General features: G+C 39.3%; 1 protein-coding gene across 2 annotated transcripts in view; it reads left to right on the plus strand.

Moving 5' to 3' along the window:
- Positions 1-14,674, plus strand: part of slc24a4b (solute carrier family 24 member 4b) — a 42,478-nt gene that overhangs the window by 14,718 nt on the left and 13,086 nt on the right. For both annotated transcript variants that reach the window (XM_065963703.1, XM_020628207.3), the window contains exons 3-9: positions 6,625-6,701; positions 10,591-10,665; positions 10,749-10,833; positions 10,919-11,022; positions 11,515-11,589; positions 11,700-11,725; positions 11,994-12,047. In XM_065963703.1, coding sequence (XP_065819775.1) covers positions 6,625-6,701; positions 10,591-10,665; positions 10,749-10,833; positions 10,919-11,022; positions 11,515-11,589; positions 11,700-11,725; positions 11,994-12,047 — 496 coding nt within the window. The remainder of the gene's footprint in view (positions 1-6,624; positions 6,702-10,590; positions 10,666-10,748; positions 10,834-10,918; positions 11,023-11,514; positions 11,590-11,699; positions 11,726-11,993; positions 12,048-14,674) is intronic.

A 14,674-nucleotide genomic window follows, 5' to 3' on the forward strand; every position in this document is an offset into this window, starting at 1 on the left:
GCTGCAGTGTTTTATTTTCTGTGTAAATGTTTATTAGCAAGTTCAGGGAAAGGCCAGGATTTGAGGCAAAGAAGGGGATTAATTCTTTTAGGTGTTCTTTTTTTTGGGGGGGAACTTTGGCTGCAGAATGAGGTGTAAATCTGCCAGCATGAAGCGACCAGTCCCAAATGGGAATGCAGGCTTGTTCAACTCCAGGGAAACACCAGAAGGAGCCTATTTTAAAGGGAATTACACAAGCAGGGATTAGGCTGCTGTGCATAATGGAAACTGACCTCGGTTTGCTTCCTGCTTGCATGCCAGTGCCTGAAACAATGCAGCAGAGAGAGAGAGAGAGAGAGAGAGAGAGAGAGAGAGAGAGAGAGAGAGGCGAGAGCAGGCTAAAGCACCTGCATAGGATACTCTGGTTCTGCGCAGTGCAGCTCTAACAAACATGACCTCTTTATGTATATTTATTCACATTCTGTTCTTTTTTTTTATCTGTGACGCATTTTTCTAGTCCTGCTTTTCTAAAATTCCAGTCAACTGTGATCACCACAGTTTGGGGAAAGATGGTAATGTGTGTCGACTCTTCTTACTCCTTCTCATGCGTCTGTTTTTTAAGTAGTACTTCTGCTTATCTCTGTGTGTGTGGTTGATTTCAGCATGTATAGACATCCTGCTGTGCAATGTGCAAATATATCACATACATTATATTCTATTTGCTGCATTTTTGTCACAAACTTTAATTCTGCTTGGTGTATTTTATTTTTTATTTTTTTTAAAGATATCTGATCCCTTAAAGGACATTACACCAGTTTTAAACCCTCACATTAGCCAGGTAGCTCTGCTCTCTGTTGTTGCAGATCTGTTTCCCCCCCCCACCCGAGGGACTTGTTTACCTATTCCCGTACACAGCTGAATGCATATACTTTCACAGTGGTGTCCCCTTTAGGTTATTGAACCAAGCCTCTTCTGGTCCACCTGCTTTGGCCTCTTTCAGCAGCCTCACCGCTCCAACCTCGAAAAACACTCTCGCAGCATAAAAGCTGAGGGGAATTAATGCTAAAAGTAGAAGTGTATAGGTATGTGGGTGTGCTCATGCAGGTGAAATTGCATGTGTGTATAAGTGCTTACATGAACATGTGAGCGCTTGTACATATGATGTTTGAACATGTGAATGTATTGACCCATCAAGACTCAAGAGGATAATGTGTTTTGTTTCGACCAGCCTCTTGCTGCTTTTAAAAAATATATTTTTTAAAAAAATGCGTTCATTGTAGAGATTTTTCCACAAGGCGACTCGTGATATTGTTGTCATGTTTGCGAGAATGGCTGAGTCGCAGTCGAGTCATGCTGCACTCACTGATGCGTGCTGGAGCAAGCTAATTATCTAATGGACTAATAATGACCTGGAGGAATGGTTGTCTTGTGAAGAGTCTCTCGACTGACTGTACCTGAGTGTCAAACGTTACTCTGTTAATGACCTGGCAGGTCTGTGCTCGGTGTGCAGGCTGTGACAGAAGGTAGTGCCAGGCACTCGGCCTAAACATCTTGTTCACATCATGTTTTTATTTGGCGGTTTAATGCATCACGGCTTGGTGTCAGAAGGCTCTATTTTAAGATTTAGTTGCCACAGGAATGTCGAAGTGCTTCCTTTGCTCCATCTCAGCCAGTATATGTAATAAATCATCATTTTATCTGTATTTTTTTTTTTTGCTCTGACCACGAGAAGCAGCTTTGTTTTTCCTCACTGTTCCGTCACTCCTCCTATCGCTGGGATAACAGACGGCACCCAATACTGAGCTCCGTTATGTAACGGCACCATAATATCTGGAATATTACCAGATTATGGAATTATATTTGCACAAATGTAAAGAATAGCTGACATGCTTCAGCTTTAATACGTCAATAAATTAAGGTTATCCGGGAGGATTTTTTGTATGTAGCACGAGACGGCTGTGGAGACATGTGTAGAGATAATGTGAGACTTCAGTTTTTAAATTTATTATTTTTATTACATCACGGAAATTAAAAAAACTAGTCATGCAGCAGTCCAACAACATATCCAAAAAGGCCTCCTTTATACTAAATTGAACAGCAGGAATCTGGTGAAACTGGCTCTAAGGGACTGTGTACAAATTACAGGGAGGGGGCGGAAATTGTGTTTCCCTTTTGAGATAAAGAGGCCCACCCTGAAGTAATGTTTGTTAAACCCTTTTTTAATGTCTTAAAAAAAAAAATCTTAAAACACTCCCATGAATATCTCAACACAATAAAAATGTATTTAATTGGTTAAATTTGTATCACTATAATTGAAATATGCATGTCATTAAAATAATCAACCCACTTTTTTTTAAAGAATATTTTACCTAAATAAATAAAATAAATTACTTCATACTTTACCAAATTTGGGGCAAATAGAACATGGTGAACATTGTCAATCTGTCATAGTTGAGAGCTGATGTGGAACAAATTGTTATAAACACAACCTACAGAAAGAACGGAGACCAACATGTCAAGGTGAACTTGAATTATTTTATAGGCTTGAGTTTTTGCGACGCATGTAAATATAACTTTACAGTACTTTTTATAGGCATTTGTGCACATATATGCAGTGTGTGTGTATATATATGTGTGTGTGTGTGTATATATATTAGATCTTGGTTGGGAAGGCAGAAATAAAACAAATGCAGGCCAACAAAAGAAAGGAGGTTAGCTCTCCTCATCGCTCATAAAGTCTTGACTACTCTCTTCGGACCCTTTCTGCAAGGCTAGTCATTTTCATGCAGTCCCTAACTGACCAAAATGTAGTCTCCCACAGCAGTGCTGCTTCTCATAAAATCCTCCACACAACAGTTCTTATGAGGACTGTATGAAGACTTGTAATTACGTCTGAGGATGATAAGAGGAGGAGGAGGAGGAGAGGGTCTGGGAGACAGATGAACCAGAGTGTTGCCAATAATTTCAGGCATCGTAAGTGCCACAGTCAGGTGTCCAACAGAGAATCCAGAGTTTATTTATAGATTTGTAGCCTAGCATCTGAAGAAGACCTCCCCCCCCCCCCCCCCCTTCTGCCTGTCACACCAGAACAGACGTCCCCTGTTAACACTCGCCCGCCATCTTTTCCTCCTAAAATGCTAAAATGCAGCAAACATGGAACTACAGGATGAATAAAAGTTAAAAGATTTGTTCACAGATTTGAGCTTGCTTTGCTTTATTAGCGCTCCTGTGAGTGTGTGTCGATACAAGCATGCTACTTTGATTTTCATATTTAGTAGTTAGTGGAATACCGCTGCGTTTTTGATTAGTTGTCAGTTATAAAAAAAAACACTAAAATGGGAGTGACTTTGGGTTTATGTAGGTAAAAAAAAGTGATCTAAGAATTTTTATCCAAACAAATGATCATTAGTTTCATCTGCAAACTAATGACTACAGTGATTATTCTCTTGTTGCTTTCCCAAAGTCTTCATCAACTAGAAATCTATAAATACTATTTTCTTGCCTTTTTTTGATGATTTATTGTCATTAAATACTTTTTCCCAAGTTATTATTTCTGCAATGAAAAAATCCACAATGCTTCACATTATTTGCTGTTAACAATGTTTTTTTTTCAGTAGGCCTATCTGCAAATATGACACAATTTAACAGAACCACACCATTATGTATGGTTCTATTTATGGGCCCTAATTTAATATTCATCACTTGAGCTAATCGGTGTGTTGGTCTATCTCTCGCATGTACATCCTGTCCTGTCCTTGTGTGGGAATCAGCCGTGGAAGCATGTCTGTGTCCGCTGTGACCTCTACAGGGAGGAGACGCCCATGAACCCCGTCGATAGAGGCTGCCTGGTTATGTTTTTCAGCGACAGGAGGTGACCCCCTTCCTGCCTCTCATTTCTCCATCTCAGTGCCGCGTCCTTTTAAACACCTTTTTTTGTATCTGCCTCTTTCAACAGGTATAAATGTACACAGTGCCAAGGGGCTGGACGGGTAACTAAAGAACATGGATGGTTTAATTATTGATTAATCTCACGTTTGCTAACATGACAACAGGAGTTGAAAAAGCTGCTCTGACAGCAGGATACTTTCCCTGTGGTTTTATATTTTTCAGAAGCTAACGGGCGACCTTCAGCAGATAGCTTAATGTATGGTTGCTTGGCTGTTTGACCATGAGGTATTAGTTGGACTTTAGCCTCCCTGTATTGGCATCTGTTTGTTTTCAGTCACCTCTGAGGGCAGGGCTGACAAATCCTTCAACAGATTGCGCCTTTCTTTGTGGCCGCCGGCTTTCCGACACGTTTCATTCAGCACATAAAGCTGTCAGAAATTAAATGAGCTAAAGCCGCCTGCCGCAGTTTAATGTTGTTGTGAGCGTCCAATGTCATCCAGGTGTTCTATGGTTTCTCATTACATTTTAAGGTCATAATCTACACTACTCATACAGTCAGCAAGTCATTATTAGTATGTTGTGTAACTGAGTCAAGAAGCAGTGTGGTAGCATAAAGCTACAGGAGATAATTTGTGTCCTGAAGCCAGTAATGGTCTCGTTAGCCGGTAGCTAGTTTCTTTTATGTGGAGGCTCTTTGTTCTGCTACAAAGATAATGTGTTTGATGACATGCGGAGATACAAAATGCACGACTACATTTCCATATATGTGATGTAACTGAATGTAATCCAGGAGGCATGCAGTTGATTAAGCGGACTCTGTCTACATACTGTGTGAATATTTGATTTGCCTGTGCAGTGTTCCAAATGCTGCTCGGAGTCAGTCATGTGTGCACAACATCGAATATCATAAAAACAGGCAGCGGTGAGGTCGGGACAGATGCAGAGAGAAGTCTCAGGTGAGCACTGTTCCACTTCATGAGTCCATATGTGACAAGGGCCCAAATCCTTTTTTTTTTTTTTTTTTTTTTCTGTTGTTAACAGCATTGTTCTTCTGGCTTAGACTGCAGCGTTTTCCTCTCGCAGCCTGTGTGGATTTGATTTTTCTTTTCTTCAGTGTATGTACAAGTGGCACCAAAGCAAAGCTGTCACATTTATTTGATTGTCTTTTTTGTAGCGATGTTTCGCTTCAACTCCAATGACGTAGAGAAATTCATTAATAATTTCTTTCTTCAAGATTAAAATTGTGTTACCTTGACTTGAGTGTTGGCCAATACTAAGAACTCCAACAAAAGTGTGTTTAAACATAATAAACAGACCGTATTTATAAATGCTGTCTGCTATATTAAGAAACCTGAGTGATTGTGATATGATGGCTGTCATTGCTTTTTTCTGCTTCCTAAAGGAATCCTCAACTTAAAAACAAACTAGGCGAACGTTAGTTGCAGCCTCTCCTTTCGCCTACTAAAGAGTGTCATAGAAACACATATTTGTGACATGAAAAAGCCCTTACAGTATTTAAGTTTGACTGGTTTTGGTACGCTTCACATTAGATTCAAATTTTGAATAATTCCAGTGATGCTGTGATAATTAACCCAGCCCCATCATAAGTGTTAGCATCAGCTACACATCTTGTTTATTGCCGTTTGAAAATGGACCGATCAGTGATGACGAACACGGAACATAGAAAAGAAAAACATCACAGTAACAAAACTGAGCCAAAAAATCATGTGAAAATGTTAGTACAGCAAAACTGTAACTTTAAAGAAAAAAACTATTTCACAGCTTAAATCTGTTAGCATGTTTCATGAGCATCACATGCTAACATCCAGCATTACAGATCTGCGAGCATGTGGACTCTTTGTCACTAATTCTCCATATACTACAGGCTTGTATTAGCGCTTTAGGGAATCTGCTTGTAATGTTTTTAGGCTTAGTGCCAGGAGAGAGGAGAGCGAGCTTGCAGCTTGGTCCTAACAGGAGAAGGTAGGACAGAGGCCGCTCTCGACAGAGGTCCCGTTAGAAAGACATCCAGCTTGTGTGCGCAGCCGGGTGCACTCGTAGGCGTTTGTGCTCCCAGAGATGAGAACCGTATGGTGGTACCATGATCACACTGTGCTCCAGCTGGAGCTCTGGATGATGTATGATGAGTCCTCAGCATGGGGAGGTTTTTTTTTCCGCCTGCATGCCTTAATGCTCTATGACTTCACACTCTTAATATAGCCCGAGCTTTTTGCATCAGTTTTGAGGCGACGTGATGCTCGACTATTCTTGGTTTTTATTTTTCCTCGAATAGTTATGAAGTCACTGGTGGCCGAGTAGCGTGACAAACAGCAGGCTGACGATGTTTTCAAAAAGTGTCTGGAGCCATTTGGGTTCTTTGGAACTCAAAAGCTCTTGATGTTGAGTGCGTCTTCAGCTTTTTTTTTTTTTTTTTTGGATGATGATGATCACAGGCTGCTATTAGATTTGCATTTGATCTGTTCTGGTTGGGGTTGCTGCATTTCAGGTAAACAAGACAATTTTCTTGTAGATACTGGAGTGAAAAGAGATGAAACAAGATGAGAAGAAACGGCACCTACACAGGTACAACAAACAAAGGAGTTCAGTGTAAGAACAAAGAGGACACCCCAGACTTCTCTCTGAGATCGACACTTATCTGAGTCATGTGGTCCTCTTCGTGTAGGAGGATGAAGGGACACAAACCTTCGCTGTCATGTTGCTGATGTGTGGTAACTGTGACATTTTCTCTCTCCTCAGCAATACACGAGTTCCCCCATGACCTTTTCACCAACCCGGAACGAAAGAGTGGTGCCGTTCTTTTGCACATCATGGCAGTAAGGGGACTTTTTTTTTTTTTTACTTCTTTATTTCAAACTGCTGTACATACATCTCTGTTCACATCAGTTCTCAGCTCGCAGTATCAGCTGGTTGTAGGTGGATTTAGAAGCTTTTCACAAAGCGGCCTTACCTACCTCCAGGTTATAAAAAGAAAAGAGAAGAGGTTATAGTGGCTGTTTTATTTTCTTTCCAGATGTTGAACATGCCACATTAAGACTTTTATTGCTGATTAAATATCCACATACTCTCATTTTTATACAAAAATAGTTATACTTTGATACAGATTCACACATATCTACACATGTTTATTCAGAAGGATCTGTGTATAGAGGGGATAGTTTAGTTATACTAATATAGAAGTAGCACTTGAGGTCAAAGAATTAATGGTCACCAGCAACAACCTATAATTACAATACATGTAGGTGTCTACCCATGTCATATAGAGACAAGCATTTGAAATATTTTCAAATATCGCTGTGTAAGTAAGTTTATGTTAACCGTCCTGATTTTGTGTTTGTACTGGGGTCTGATATTTTAATACAACAGTTCCAGGAAGAACAGTCACACAGCATCTATTTAGCTTCATAAAAACAAGCACGAGTGTCACTCTTGAGTAAATATGAGCGTCTAAGTGTTGAGTTTAATCTGGCTTTTAAAGGTGCACTGAACGAGCATGCTACGTTGAACGAGTATGCTAACAGATAACTCTGACATAAAGCAAAACCTTTTGTAAAAAAAAAAAACACTTAGTGACCAGGAGATATGAATCATTTTAGATGACAGGACTTTTTCTCCTCTGACTCAGGGGACTTAACTGCTTTTTTTCTGAAGCAACTAAGAAAATCAGAAACAGCATCACGCCTCAAGCTTTTAAAAATTCTACACCATAAAACGAGTCATCTGAACTGGTTTTAATTCCACTGATGAACTCTTTTAATTCAGATTTTAAGTCGATGATACAAATGAGTTTTACTATTTTACTATGTACTATTCCCAGAGGCTTAATATAGACAAACATAGTTATTAGTAAAACCATCGGAAATCCTTCATTAAGTTGAACTGTCATGTGTGAAATTGTTCATAAATCAGAATTTCAGGCTTTTGAACATGACATCAGCTGAGCATCCACCAGACGCCATGTGTGTTAAGTGTACGTCCGGAGTGGCGTGGAGCGATAATGTCTCTCGAAGGGCAGCTTTAACTCAGCAGTGCAAGTGTTTAGAAAGCTTCATAAATATGGAAGTGCTACTCTTAGGTTGTCGGTATCTTCAGGCACAGTTTAAATTTAAGTATGATTCATGTAAACAATGCTGAAAGACCCCCCTCCCCCCCCTCCTCCATATGGAAACAAGAACAGTCCATTATTTCTACTGTATGAGCTCATTCTCCAACATGAAAATCCCACATTGCCCACATTCAGTCATGCTAATCCTCACTGACTTGATACAAAGACACCAGCCACCTATGGAGTTATTCAGTATTGTTGCAGTAGTGCTCTTCATGCTGGATTTAACTGGCTTTCACAATGTTTAATCTAATCCATGGCTCTAACCAGGATTTTAGAAATAAAAATGAACTGAGGTCAGCATCTGCCCCTCTGACACACACACACACTCCTCCATCCTGCTCTGGAAACTTTGACCATGACACTGGAAATAACACAAACCCTGGTGTAATATTTCCCAGTAGAAAACTTTCCCCAAACTCAGGATTTAATTCTGCAACAGAGATACTTTCAATCATAGATTTTTTTTTTTTGTTGGGTTCAAGGATAGGTTCACCATTTCTTTTTTTTTCCAAGTCTTTCTACAAGTTTTCATCCTTTTTTTTTAAATTAAAAAATTCACACTTTTTGTCCCTTTTGGCTCCACTGCTGCTTTAAGCAAGCGGAGCACAGAGGGAATTTCATAACACAGACACTTCAACTTTGGGACATACACCCTTGATTTGTCTCACTCAGACTGCTGCACATATTGGCTTTGGATACAATTAGGAATAGAGCGAGGGCTCTTACTTTTTGAACTATAGAGAGGTCTTTGTTGCCTGTTTTTTCATGTTAATCTAAAGCCAACTTATTGTTTGGAGACAGACATGAAAAAAAATGCAAACTTGTTCTTTTAAAATGTGGACAGTTTCATACATGAGTTAAAAATTCAAGAGACCATGAAGAAGAAACACTGAACAGTTAATGAGCTCATTCTGATCTATAGCAGGATCAGCTGCAAACTTTAAACAGTCAGTGCAAACATTAAAGGTGCAAAAACATTTTCACAGGTGGAGGAATTATTCAGATTGCAGTTACTCATCAACCTTGTTTTTTAAATCTAGTTATTAATTCATTTAATTTCTCGCCCTTCAGTGTTTTTGTTACATTGTGTGTGTGTGTGTGTGTGTGTGTGTGTGTGTGTGTGTGTGTGTGTGTGTGTGTGTGTGTGTGTGTGTGTGTGTGTGTGTGTGTGTGTGTGTGTGTGTGTGTGTGTGTGTGTGTGTGTGTGTGTGTGTGTGTGTGTGTGTGTGTGTGTGTGTGTGTGTGTGTGTGTGTGTGTGTGTGTGTGTGTGTGTGTACACCATGGTTTAACAAAGATGTGTATTTAATTTGACTACACATGTTTGCAGATCTCCTGTCATGATCTGTTGTCATTACGTAATTTAAAAAAAAAAGAGAGATTAAGATTCTTGTTGTAGGAGTTATACCAAAATGTAAGAAAACTTCATTTAAAATCTTTAATGGTTTAAAAAAAATAAATAAATAGAATTAGAAAATGCTGGCTTAGAGAAACGTCCTCTGTTACCTTATATCTAATATCATTACGTAACTACTAACTGTAACTGATGAGCATTTAAAGTAATGATTAATCTAATGAATGTTTTTTATCTTGAAATGATTGGATGAAAAAGAAAATGAGAACCCACCTGAGAACGTCCTGCAATATTCACCCACATTGACACGTTTGGAAGTTTTGGTTGTCCAATCAACTTTTACAAACAGTTACATATTAAAAATGAAAAGAAGAGTGAGGAACCACCTCATTTGTGAAACTGGAACCATTGACAGTTTGGCATATTTGCATTAAAATTGACTCACAACCCTTCAAAAATCAACTAGCATTTGAATTTTCTGCATATTTCTAAATCCATTATGGATTTAAGCTGTACTGCTGAGTAGTTTTGTTCATTCTGAGAGATATTTAAGTCATTGTGTTTGAGTTTATGCCAACTATTATTATGTGCAGGGACTAGAAACTAAATCTTTCACATCAATAGTTGTAAATGACTAAAGGGAGCTCTATTTTCAGGAATGGGTTCTTAGGGTACTTTCATGAATGTCCTTAAATGTGTCAGAATACATATCAACCTCATCAAAATCACGGCTTGGTTTTGTGTTCTTCCCAACTTTGGTTTTACTTGTAAGATCATACATGTAGGACATATTCAAAAGTAAAACTTATAAATCTTAACTGCAGGGATTTTAAATTTTGCATCATATATGGTCAAAACTATCTTGGCCTCACTGCTGAGAGGAGGATAAAATGTGTCGGTGTGTGTTGGAGGGAGCTCTGCTTTACTCATACTGCAGTCCTGCACTGCCCCCTGTGGATAGCATAGAGCAGGGCTGCTGGAGCTGATGTCACACCTGATCTATAATTTATAGATCTGGCCTCAGCTGCTGAAGAAGGCTGCTGTAGATTTTTCAAATTATGAAAGAGAAGGGGTCGTCGCTGAATTGACATTTGAATTTTAAGCAGGTCATGTTTTAATTGGGTGCTGTGCTTTGAGATTCCCTTTCACCCGCCCTCTGCCAGGAGAATATTAACCTAGCTAATTTCTGCTGATTAAGGATGTATCTCTACAGGGAAAAATTAACTCTTCTCTTTCTGTTTCCAGGCACTCTACATGTTTCTGGCCCTCGCAATTACATGCGACGAATACTTTGTGACATCGCTGGAAAAGATCTGTGAGGTATATGGGAGTTGTAGTTTTTAAGTCTCTCAGTAATTCAGTTACAGAATACTCAACAAACTTTCTTGGCTTCCTTTCTGCAGAAATTAGACCTGAGTGAAGACGTTGCAGGAGCCACCTTCATGGCAGCTGGCAGCTCTGCACCAGAGCTTTTTGCTTCTGTGATTGGTAGACAAATACACACACACACGTACACACACAGATGGTTGGTGTCACGTTGATCCTGATTGGCTGCCTCCCTCCCTGTGTGCAGGTGTCTTCATCACCCACGGCGATGTGGGGGTGGGGACCATCGTTGGCTCAGCCGTCTTTAACATCCTCTGCATCATCGGTGTCTGCGGGATCTTCGCTGGACAGGTGTGTGTGTGTGTGTGTGTGTGTGTGTGTGAGAATGTGAGGAACATGATGTCCATTGTCGTTTGTGTAGGTCATTCCAGATGTGTTTGTTCACCACCTTATTTGCCTCTATGAAGGTTTATTCTCTAGTGGGCCCACTGTGTGTGTGTGTGTGTGTGTGTGTGTAGAGAAAGTGATTTCCTGCTGCAGCGGCATCATTCTGTTTATTCATGTACTAAAGAGAGACGCACATGTGTGGCAGAAGTGTTTGTGCCGAGGGAAAACAAAGCTTCAGTTAGTTTTTCTCACAACTGGTTTTAGTGGGAAATACAGGAGCTGAACTCTCGGGGCTTAAATGGATCATTAATCTGTTTCTCCTTTCAAATATATCTGTCTTTACAGAAAATGTACATCTTGAGTGCTTTTGATAACACAAAAAGTCTCTGCTGCTTTAAGCCGTTTAAAGAAAATATGTCAAATGCAACTGAGCACTTCTAACGTGTGAAATCTCAGGTGGTGATTTTAACCTGGTGGGCGGTCTTCAGGGATTCTTTCTACTACACCCTGTCTGTTTTGGCTTTGATTGCAGTAAGTTTGTCAAAGGTTTATCACATACTTTACAAATGAACCCCTGTCATGACTTTCTTCTTTCAATGCTACTCACTCCAATCTAAAGAAACGTTTCCTTTGTTTTTCAGTTCATCTACGACGGGAAGATAGTTTGGTAAGTTACTCATCCTAATCTTGAAATGAGTCTGAATATGAAAGATGAAACAAAACTTTACATTCAGGTTATCATTGATAAACTAAGTCAATAAACATTTGATAACACACACAAATGTGTGTTATCAAATTCTCAAAGCTTAAAGATTTGATTGATTTAGCTCGACATGGTCTGGTGTGTAAGTTTTTGTTAGCAGACTTCTTACAGTGTTTGGGAACATCCATTTGTTGCCATGCTCTCTCTTATCTTGTTTTGTTTTCTTCATCAGGTGGGAGAGTTTGGTGCTGGTGGTCATGTATGCTGGCTACATCCTCGTTATGAAGTAAGTTCTGCATATTTAATCAAGAAGAAAAAAGTATTGGAATAATTGATTTATATAATGTAAAAGGTATTCTTTCCTGAAAGGTGTCCTGAATTTGAAATCCAACATCGTAAAAGGACAGAAAGACAAGCATATAAATGTACTGTTACACTGGAAATTGCCTTTTTTAGCTTTCATTATTATACATGGCAATGATAGTTTTTGAATGAAGAAAAGCAGCCTTTTACTGTCGTTGCTGCGAGGGACAGATGACAGATGAAACATTTGTTACAAATTAACCACAAAACCGACGCCCCCCCCCCCCCCCCCGCCATACATACATATTAACCCGAAAAAAAGATTTATAGAATACCCCTAGATGACTCAAACTTAAACTGTGCAATTTAAAAATAGACTTTTATTAAACTGTGCAATTAAAAATAGACTTATTATGGTTGTGATGGTTTAACTGTGTCATTGAGAGTTGGCTAGTTCAGTCAAATGATTCCCAATGTAGTAGTCCAACTGCTCAAAATGCAACACGAGACATCTTAGAAGAGCTCGACTGATTAATCGGCCGGCCGATAATACTGGCGGATATTAGCCTATCAAGGGAATATTGGTATCGGCTAATTTAGTCTCTGATTTGCGCCGTGTGACTAGATTTATTCACCAGTCAAACAGCATTTCATTTGAATGTCATTGTATTACACTAGCATTTATCTTTCTGGGTTTCACCAGCAGAGGTCGCTTTATGGATTACAACAAGCATTATCACTCTCCAGAGTGGTGATGCACATACATGCGCAGTTAGTTTCCTGTTAAGTGACCATCTTGTCTTTATTATACATCTTTCCACAAGTGTTTGATAACTGCATTAAAGGGATCAACACAGAAAATGTGTTTGTGTTGATCTGTCTCCAAAGATCGTAGAAATGTAAGAAAGATTTTTAATCTTCCTTATATCGATAAATCTGTATAGGCCCCAAAAATCCCATATCAATCGGGCCCTACATCTTATGGGTCACAAGAAGATTTTTTTGGCTAAGAAAGAGAAAAAAAAAAAGCTCTGCTGCACACTTTCAAATTAATTTGTTCTCACATGTATATTTAGTTGTCAGACAAATGCAACAATTTAAAAGGACCAATAATTCCCTTATACTGTACATCTCATCCACTAGGAGTATAGGTTGCATATATTGAAATATAATGTATACAGTATTTGCATACATGTATCACATTCCACTGTTGCTGACAAGAGATTCCCACTGCAGCATTGTGAGTGTGTGTGTATGTGTGTGTTTGTGTTTGTATATGTGTGTCTGGGAAGAGATGCTTAAACTCTACCACACCTGGTACCTGTGGGCTGATTAATATGACCAACTGTGTGCTCAGTAGCTTCACAGGAGAGCAGCGGGTTTCCAGCTGGAGGGGAGGGTCTCAGTCATGTCCCCTCACCAGATGTTAGTTGAAGATTCAACCCAGGAGCCTTCTGCTGCAAATATGGCCACTCTAATGAATTCCTCTAATGAATGATGCTTTTCCACAACAGTTAGAGCATCATTTTAGAGTTTTCAATGTATATACTGTATCCTAGACTATTTCACTTGACATTGAAGTTAACATGATTCCTTCACTGATAGATATAAGTTTTAAATTTTTGGTTTAAACTGGTTTGATTTGAACACATAAAAAAAACTCTAAAATGGACGGCTTGCCTGAACAACACCCCACTCCATTGCTCCCTGTCCCTCTTCCTGCATTTTATCCCATCTCTCCCCCTATCCCCTTCCAAGCCCGGCGCAGTCTAGGCCTGTGAAGGCTGTTTCATAATGAGCCCGGGGATCCAGCCGAAGATTTCTGCCTTTTTAATAAAGCAGTTTTTTCTTACCACTGTAACTTTTGCTGCTTTGCTTAAGTGCTCATGATGGATAGGCTGGGTCTTTGTAATATAGCAATGAATAAGGTCTTTTACCTGCTTTTTGTAATGTTAAAAGACGAAGAGTAAGGTCTTTTACCTGCTTTTTGCAAAGTGTCTTGAGATAACACTTCTTATGAGATGACACTATACAAATAAAAATTGATTGATTGATTGATAAAATAATATTCCAGATGTGATTCGTTTTACAAAAGTTTGGCTCCATGAAAAAACTTCTGTCTTTGAATTTGAGTGATGAATATTGGATCTACATGGGATATTTTTGTTATACATTTGTCTATGTTATGTATAAGACTAAACAAATTTCATTTTACAGTCCATCCTGAAACATGTTTTACTGCATCATGCATACAAAAAAAGGGACTCAATCATGCCATATTTGTGTCTTTATATCCTAAACTGCGTAATACCACCCACATGGTCCTGCTCCTCTGCCTCTATGTCTATGTCCAGCTGGTAATCTGTATAACACTCAGCAGCAGCCTGCTCTCTCCCTGCCATAAGAGTTTAATCTTTCTCCCTCTGCAGCGGCTAAGAGCACCGGCTTAACCAGATCACTCCTCTCCTTTCTCATTTGGAGGAAAGAAGTGCTTACTGTAGGATATGCTGTCATATGTCTCTCCTCTCCCAAAATATCCGCTGACAATTTTAGGCCTGTTCCAGTCAAAATGCAGTAGAGTGGGGTTTTATATAGAGCGATCAAGACTCT

Source organism: Labrus bergylta, chromosome 15 (assembly GCF_963930695.1).
Source record: "Labrus bergylta chromosome 15, fLabBer1.1, whole genome shotgun sequence".
Classification (NCBI taxonomy): domain Eukaryota; kingdom Metazoa; phylum Chordata; class Actinopteri; order Labriformes; family Labridae; genus Labrus; species Labrus bergylta.